Source organism: Dreissena polymorpha, chromosome 8 (genome assembly GCF_020536995.1).
Source record: "Dreissena polymorpha isolate Duluth1 chromosome 8, UMN_Dpol_1.0, whole genome shotgun sequence".
Taxonomy (NCBI): domain Eukaryota; kingdom Metazoa; phylum Mollusca; class Bivalvia; order Myida; family Dreissenidae; genus Dreissena; species Dreissena polymorpha.
This window is the reverse complement of record NC_068362.1, coordinates 36,924,572-36,933,823: the sequence shown is the minus strand read 5'-3', so window position 1 is coordinate 36,933,823 and position 9,252 is coordinate 36,924,572. Positions and strand designations below refer to the sequence as shown.

At 35.2% G+C, this 9,252-nt stretch overlaps 1 protein-coding gene across 6 annotated transcripts in view; it reads right to left on the bottom strand.

The window, feature by feature from the left end:
- Positions 1-540: 540 nt before the first annotated feature.
- The window catches only part of LOC127841138 (centrosomal protein of 104 kDa-like), an 82,787-nt gene continuing 74,075 nt past the window's right edge, over positions 541-9,252 (bottom strand). For all 6 annotated transcript variants that reach the window (XM_052369752.1, XM_052369751.1, XM_052369753.1 and 3 more), the window contains 4 exons: positions 7,887-7,995; positions 4,657-4,795; positions 3,666-3,812; positions 541-3,375 (listed from right to left, as the gene is read on the bottom strand). In XM_052369752.1, the coding sequence (XP_052225712.1) occupies positions 3,308-3,375; positions 3,666-3,812; positions 4,657-4,795; positions 7,887-7,995 (463 nt within the window). In that variant the 3' untranslated portion in view covers positions 541-3,307. The remainder of the gene's footprint in view (positions 3,376-3,665; positions 3,813-4,656; positions 4,796-7,886; positions 7,996-9,252) is intronic.

Sequence of the window (9,252 nt, the reverse complement as noted above, 5' to 3'; positions counted from 1 at the left end):
GTGATGTCGATGAAATTACTTTAAAATTTACCATAATATTATTGCAATTAGTACCAAATTTGCCGCACATCTCTGTGTATTATATTAATTTTCCTACGGCTGAAGTATTACTATGCACACGATTTTTATGATTCCATATACATGTAATGGGGAAGGTTATAACGTGTTGCCTGAGACGTCCCTAGAAGCGAACTAGCTTGATTCTGACGTCACTGCTTATTCTCCGTAAAGAGAATTTTCCCTGAGGTTGCAGCATTTGCTTGTGTACCAGAAGATGGTTGTTGTTCACGGCGATCTTTAATGACGGAAAATTTGCGTTTTAGTTTACATCAAATATTACAACAGCTACAAAAGAACATAATAATAATTCAGATATTCTAGATTGTCTATATAGAAAAGAGGTTTTCACCAGTTTTCACCAGTAGGGGACTACAGTAGTGTTTGCTTTACTTCAAACGCCATGTTTACTATTGTCAACACAACCAGATGTACAGCTTTCAAAACAATTAAACAAAAACATGAAAGCGAGAACAAATGGCATATTTTATGTAAATTTTATTAAAATAGACATGTGCAAAACTATCCATATATTATATAGATTTATGACAATGTCCTGAACTACATTTGCATACACGTGGATTGAAAATTTAACTGATAATGGTATAAAATGATGAATTTAAATTCACGTCAACATCAATAGAACAAAAATTAATATTTTAAATAAATTGTTGTTAATTAACTGTGAAAACACTTTATTTCAGTAACATTCTTGTATTAAGCCAAAACAATAATTTTGAAATGTTACACACAGATTCAATACTCAAACCTCCAAATATGATTTATACTTGAAAGTAATCAGTTTATCTATGCATACACAACTCTAAGATTTATATTACAAAGTGCTTTACAAATAAACAAATCTATATTAGGTTACCGACACAATCAAATGCTCACAAATAAAATTATGTTCATTCTTATCTGTAATGCCATAGGATCCTTTCCGAAAGTTAGTTTAAACCTATTAATTTTAGCTGGATTGAATTGAAAGCCCCGGGCTTATTGAAACGCTCTCAGGTCCATTTCCTGGGTTAAGAACCAGTACATACTGTCGTTAGAGAGATCTAAAGAATGCTCCCAGAATGGGAATCGAACCCCAGAACTTCCAATCGTCACGTCTACCTTTGTAGGAGCTTAACCCATGCTTGCAGAGTTTTATGTAACTTAACACCATTTTTTTTAGAAAAATGGTGAACACTGCTGTTGAGATGATCTAACTAGGTAAAAAAGAAATTGTTTTGGTCCTTATATGACATACAATAATTTATCCACGCCCATGCTTAGTGCATTGAAGTAAGTCATGAACTATGTAGCCATGAATTCAGTTTAACAGTAACTTAATATGTAAATAAAAGTTGTTTCTGTCTGTTTGAATTTTTCAAAAACATTTTTGCTTTTGAGCAATAAGCCTCCTAAAGCATTTTGTTGATATCTATTGATCGAAAACCAAAATCATTGCACAACTCACGTATTTCTATGAGGAAAGAGTTTGAATGTTGGTGGACAAAATAGTTCTCATTACAGTTATACCTAGCTTGAGATACCATTTGGGACCAGCGGGCTCAAGATGAAGGTCAATGTTTCTTAAATTAAAAAAAAACTTTCCTCTTTAACGCTCCGATCTTTATGGGTTTATTGTTCTCAAATCATGAGTGCCTGTAGCTAGCATTGGATTGCAGAGCATTTATAAATTAATACCTTAAGGTTAAGGTTGAAAACGTTAATTCTTAGCATTTTCATGTTTCTTGTTTACCTTTAAATTGGGAATATTTGTAGGTAAATGGATTGAGAAGGAACCTTTATATGGTATCCTTTAAATAAAGAGGAAATGCTTTAATAACTCAACCATGGCTATTTTGACTAACTATGAAGCACAATTAACAGCATATATGAGGCAAAATAGAGACATAAACAAATCTACCGGTGCAGTTTTAACAGTGATACTCTAATCTCAATAACAAACAAACATGGACTTCTTAAATACACAAAAACTAAAATGGCGATAAACGACGGCAAAAAATGAAAAATTTACACAAGCAAATAACTCTAATTTGAATTACAGTATGCAATGGCATGAATACATGTTTTGACAATTCACGAGTTGAAGAACAGTAACTCTCAAGGCGATAAACCATTAATTATACCACCCTGTGGACAAGCTTTGCACTGGTCCGACTGTCTATTGGTGGACCAGGGAATTTTTCCTATAGTAAGAATGGCCGTTTTTCACATTTTTGGGAAATTCGCGACTCAAATTTTTACAATGTTTGGGAAATTCACAACTCAAATGAAAAAAAATTCAAGAAGTTGGCGACTGAAATTTTATAAATTTTGTGACTCATTTTTTTCACAATTTTGAACAGTTCCAGACTCATTTTTTTTACAAAATGAGGGGGGGGGGGGGGACCAAGGCCGCTTCACAAAAACAGGAAAAAAAGCCATGCAGACCAATGTTCCCTCATGATGTATAGTGAACCTTTCGATAAACAACCATGCAAATAAATACTATCATTATTAAGGAACAGTCTTTGAAGCCGCCCGGGTCTCTAATATTTGTATTTACATTTTAAAACCAAAAACCTTGCATAGATCAGCATATGGTTATTTGTATAACACTCAATTATGTAGCACTATTTCATATCAAACACTGGTACATGTATTTAGGGAATCATCTTTGAAACCTTTGAAACAATCCCCTTTCTATTACATAAACATTTTACTTAGTAACACTTGCATATAATGCATTCATAACAAACAGTAAACACTCCCCCAAATCCAGCACTATTTCGTATGTTCTCCTTTTACGATGTCCACAAAGTTTTCTTCCCCTTATATGTTCTTATGTCAATTCATAAAGTCTTATTCTATAGCTAAAACAAAGAATATTTTACTATCAGCATGTTGTGTGCAATACACTTATTAAATTGAACTTGTACAAATCATACAGATTCATAGTAGAGTCCCACTTAAGGAAACTGGGGCTTAAAGCATGATCGTAAAGTGTTGTCCCAGAGTTGCCTGTGCAGTCCACACAGGCTTATCAGCGCAGACAGTTTTCGCTTTAATGGAAATTTTTGTTAAAAAAAAGTATTTTTTAAAACAAAAAGAACAGACAGTCTCCTCCCTAATGAGACAGTGTGGACCTGCACAATATGACTGCTAATCTGGGACGACACTAAGCACATACATTTAGCCCCATTTTCACAGAGACATGCTCAATACTATTTCTTTCTCCCGCTATCCACAAAGTTTATCGTGGAGTTTTCTTAGGAAGTCGAGGTGCAGGCTTTGCTCTGGAAGTGGTTGCTCCAGCTTTTCCTGAAGAGAAATCATGCAAATCAACGGATTATGCAAATGCAAATAACTCGGTAAGGTATTAATCTCTGTTGATAAAAGCGTGTCTTTCGAATTAAAACTTTATGTAGATAAAATATTGTCAGTTTCATTTTCAGCACTGAAGAAATGTTGAAGTGTTGAATTATTTGACTTCAAAAATGTATGGGGCTAAATCGACCAACGGAATTACAATAAACCTCCTTTCCTGTTAAAATGTTTACAACTCTGATACTTTTGTAAGGTTCCAAACAAAGCATAAGTTGCACCCTAACCTGCTGGGGGCTGTTTGTTAAGTGCCAGAAGACGTCGAGGGTTTTGCTTGCAGCCATCTTTACCCATGAGGTGGTTCTTCCAACCATCTTCCCCGGACGTATGATTCTGATGACACAGCGGACAGTGGTTGGTTCCTGCCTTGGCAGCTACAATTACCAAGAAGCATACTGTCATGTTTAACTCTTTGCATGCTGGGAACCGAATTTATAAGGCCTTTGCTTACAGTTTGGATCCAGATGAGACGCCACAGAACGTGGCGTCTCATCAGGATTCAAACTATTTGCTATTCTGATAGTATTCTTTGAACAAAATGTTTAACCCTTTGCATGCTGGGAAATTTGTCGTCTGCTAAAATGTTGTCTGCTGAATTTCTAAAATGAGCCATTTCTTTGTTCAAAGAATACTATAAAAACAACAAACAGTTTGGATCCTGATGAGACGCCACGTTCTGTGGCGTCTCATCTGGATCCAAACTGTTTGCAAAGGCCTTCAAAATTCGGTTCCAGCACTAAAAGAGTTAATCGTGTTCAGACGTTGTAATTTTACCTGATTGCCCATGCTATTGTAAAACCATTTTAATTCGTCATGAGCAGTAATTTTTGTGGATTTCGTGATTGAAACAAAAACAGTGTTTTTTTCTGATTTTGAGAAAACTAAACAAGAGAGTATTGAGCCCAAAGGTGTTCACCTGAGACCCAAAGTAAACTATTCTGACAAGTACCTTCTAAACTGTTAACAAGGTTTAACTAAAGCCATCTAAGGAAAATTGCCCTATCACGTGTAGCCATGTTTTTCTACAAACTGGACAATTTTCAGAGCAAAGTCCAGAGCCTTTAGAACAAATTTTCTGACCAAGCTTCATGAAGATTGGAATAAAAATGTGACTTCTCAAGCATAATCAAGGTTTTACAAAAGCCTTATTAGGAAAAGAGCCCGGTCTTTTGAGCCATTTTTTGGCTCAAATGTTATCACAGTTTCAATTGTGCTCACCATTACAGGCCTTCTCTGCCACGTGACCCTCATGCTCAGGTTTAGGGATGGCCTCCGTGCAGCGCGGACACTTGGCATAGTTGGCCTTAGCCTCGCACTCTGTCAGCAGGTGGTCTGTGTAGCTGGCTATCTCTACCACCTAGGGAGGGATGGAAGAAAGTCAGATTGGTTTATGCAATACATGTACATCCGAGTTGCTCTCTATGAAAATTGGGCTTAATGCATGTGCGTAATGTGTTGTTCCAGATTACCGGCTATCTCTACCACATAAAGGTGAAGGCATTTATCAAGTTAGACATTACATTTATGGAGTAGATTCATACCACTCTCTGGGACAATTGTGCTGAATGCATGTTCTCTAAGTAACATATACCACTAGCCTGTGCAGTCTGCTAATATGCATACCGTTCCAATAAACATCGTAAGGTCTCAGCTAAATCTGACAGGTTATGTCATTTAAGTACACCATCGATTATAAGGTCTCAGCTAAATCTAACAGGTTATGTCATTTAAGTACACCATCGATTATAAGGTCTCAGCTAAATCTGACAGGTTATGTCATTTAAGTACACCATCAATTATAAGGTCTCAGCTAAATCTGACAGGTTATGTCATTTAAGTACACCATTGATTATAAGGTCTCAGCTAAATCTGACAGATTATGTCATTTAAGTACACCATCGATTATAAGGTCTCAGCTAAATCTGACAGGTTATGTCATTTAAGTACACCATCGATTATAAGTCTCAGCTAAATCTGACAGGTTATGTCATTTAAGTACACCATCGATTATAAGGTCTCAGCTAAATCTGACAGGTTATGTCATTTAAGTACACCATCGATTATAAGGTCTCAGCTAAATCTGACAGGTTATGTCATTTAAGTACACCATCGATTATAAGGTCTCAGCTAAATCTGACAGGTTATGTCATTTAAGTACACCATCGATTATAAGGTCTCAGCTAAATCTGACAGGTTATGTCATTTAAGTACACCATCGATTATAAGGTCTCAGCTAAATCTGACAGGTTATGTCATTTAAGTACACCATCGATTATAAGGTCTCAGCTAAATCTGACAGATTATGTCATTTAAGTACACCATCGATTATAAGGTCTCAGCTAAATCTGACAGATTATGTCATTTAAGTACACCATCGATTATAAGGTCTCAGCTAAATCTGACAGGTTATGTCATTTAAGTACACCATCGATTATAAGTCTCAGCTAAATCTGACAGGTTATGTCATTTAAGTACACCATCGATTTTAAGGTCTCAGCTAAATCTGACAGGTTATGTCATTTAAGTACACCATCGATTATAAGGTCTCAGCTAAATCTGACAGGTTATGTCATTTAAGTACACCATTGATTATAAGGTCTCAGCTAAATCTGACAGGTTATGTCATTTAAGTACACCATCGATTATAAGGTCTCAGCTAAATCTGACAGGTTATGTCATTTAAGTACACCATCGATTATAAGGTCTTAGCTAAATCTGACAGTTATGTCATTTAAGAACACCATCGTTTATAAGGTCTCAGCTAAATCTGACAGGTTATGTCATTTAAGTACACCATCGATTATAAGGTCTCAGCTAAATCTGACAGGTTATGTTATTTAAGTACACCATGGATAATAAGGTCTTAGCTAAATCTGACAGGTTATGTCATTGAAGTACACCATCGTTTATAAGGTCTCAGCTAAATCTGACAGGTTATGTCATTTAAGTACACCATCGATTATAAAGTCTCAGCTAACTGTGACAGGTCATGCAACATTTAAGTACACCATAGATTTCAAGGTCTCAGCTAAATTTGACAGGTTACACCATAGATATCGAGGTCTCAGCTAAATCTGACAGGTTATGTGAGTACTGTCCTGGCGTCCTGCTCAGATGCAATATGTCCCAGTCCATCAAAAGATTCAATAACACAGCGCTGACTGAGCAGTTAATCACATTATCAATAAGTCCCAGTCCATCAAAAGATTCAATAACACAGCGCAGACTGAGCAGTAAATCTCATTATCAATAAGTCCCAGTCCATCAAAAGATTCAATAAGACAGCGCTGACTGAGCAGTTAATCTGATTATCAATAAGTCCCAGTCCATCAAAAGATTCAATAACACAGCGCTGACTGAGCAGTTAATCTCATTATCAACAAGTCCCAGTCCATCAAAAGATTCAATAACACAGATCAGACTGAGCAGTTAATCTCATTATCAATAAGTCCCAGTCCATCAAAAGATTCAATAACACAGCGCTGACTGAGCAGTTAATCTCATTATCAATCCTGATAACAACACGACCTGTTATGTATATGTCAAAATGGAGCAGCAGTTATAACCCATTGTTTTTTTATTGGTTTTTGGTCATGCTAATTTTGTTGTTTAGTGTTAGTAGCCTTCAACTTATGATTAATGTCATAATTGCATAATGATTAATGTCATAATTGCATAATGATTAATGTCAAAATTGCATAATGAATAATGTCATAATTGCATAAGATTGCTGAAGTTTTACAGATTAGGTTTAATAAATACTATGTGTTAGTTATCATTTGTAATTCAATTTGAATAGGTGTTTTCACAAAATTATTTTGAAAACTGTTTAAGTTAATAATAAATTGGGACCATTGTGAGATATTAAAGATTTCCTGTAATCTTGTTACGCGTCTGTGTATTCTTTTTTGATATCACTTCTTTTTATGTCCCTTTTCATATCAAGATACTCACATTTTTTAGTTTCATTAAGGAATTTCTCTAGTTTGTGGCTAAAATGTGACCATTTCAAGATTCAGAGTTAGGTTATGCCTTTCTGGAATAGGCAATGACAAAGTGCATGTGGAATGTAACCTCAAAAAGTTGAAGTGTTGAGTAGTCTCCCATGTGACAAGATTTGCCAATATTATCATAGTCGGTATACAGGTGTGTTTCCTCATATAATTTGCATCAATGTTTCCTTATTGTTTGCTCATACTTTGGTATTTGGAAGAATGCCTGTCAAATTTGATGTGGAAGACAAAAAGCCCACAATTTTATTTTATCTGACATAAGCCCATCTGTCTATTGTCAACCTGTGATAAAATATACCCCAAATGTTTGCCGACCTGTTAAAACTTTCATGAGTATTGCTACATTCTTGTGTTTTATGCTTGAGTAGAGAAAGAAATATACATAACAAAATCACATTCCTTTCCACTGTAAAACACAACATGCCCCTGTCTCACCTGTTTACAGTTGGCACACCGTTTCAACATGGGGCAGTTCTTCCAATAATGCAGATCCAAGCCTTCCTCTGTGAAAGTTGGGTTCTTTTCTCCACAGAATATACATATACTGAAAGAACAATATATATATATCTATGAGCCTTGCTTAGGGTTTAATGCATGTGCGTAAAGTGTCATTCCACTTTAGCCTGTGCAGTCCACACAGACTTATCAGGGACAACACTTTAAGCTTTTATTGTATGGTATATTTAGTTGAAAGGAAGTCTCTTCTTAGAAAAAATCAAATTAAGACAGACTGCACAGGCTAATCTGGGATGACACTTTATGCACATGCAATTAGCCATATTTTCCCGGAGTAGGGTTAATAATATGAAAGAATGGAGGAATATACCTATATTGGAAAAAAGAAAGATTATGCATATACTGAAAAACAAACAGAATATACATAGACTGAAAGAAAGACAAAATATGATTGTACTGCAATGAATACAAAACACACATTTACTGAAAAAACAACAAACCTTGAAATCATGCATTGTTTCGCAGTTATAGAAATAGGCCCTACAGAACAGAAATGTTATGTTGATATATGTTACTGATTAAAACGTGCAAGAACAATTTTGTTTTAGGAAAGGAGAGAGTAAATAATCTTTGCCTAAGTTATATCATTATACTTTAAAAACAAAAGTTTTGCTCACAAAAAAAGCAATTCTGCAGAATAACCTTTGAGTGTATAAAATGTGTTATGAGAATCTGACCAACTCCAAACTACATGCGCTTGTCCACTAAATGAAACAAGCAGGAGCCCAATACATGTATACCTGCACTGTAGAACAGCTTATTCAGGCTTGCGTGAATTCTTGATTTCATAAAGGAGAGATTGTACCATTTTCTTTGTCTTAAAAAATATATAACATTTGGTTTTACTGTTATATTGCTTACTTTGAAAATTGCTAGTCAGTTTCAAGTCAGTTTCAATAACTCAAACTTCAACATTCAGCAAGCAAATGTCCTAAATCCAGATCCCCCATTGAATAAATTTAGTTAATTGATGAGCAAAGATGGATGAACAGCGATATCTGTAAAAGTGTAGGATTATTGTTTTTATGCATTGCAATTCTCCTCATTGATATTTATAAGCTCATTAAGTACCATTTTGAAATCTTGTAAAGTATCTGAAATATGGCAATGAAAAGTTACATAACACATAAACAACAAAGGGAAATAACTTTTATTTAAGAAAAAGTAGGGTAATGGTTTTTATGCATGGCACTTCTCCTAACTGATATCTATACACCCATGAAGTTGTGTGTTGAAACCTTGTATCACATTTGCGATAAAGCCCTGAAAAGTTACATCTAACAAA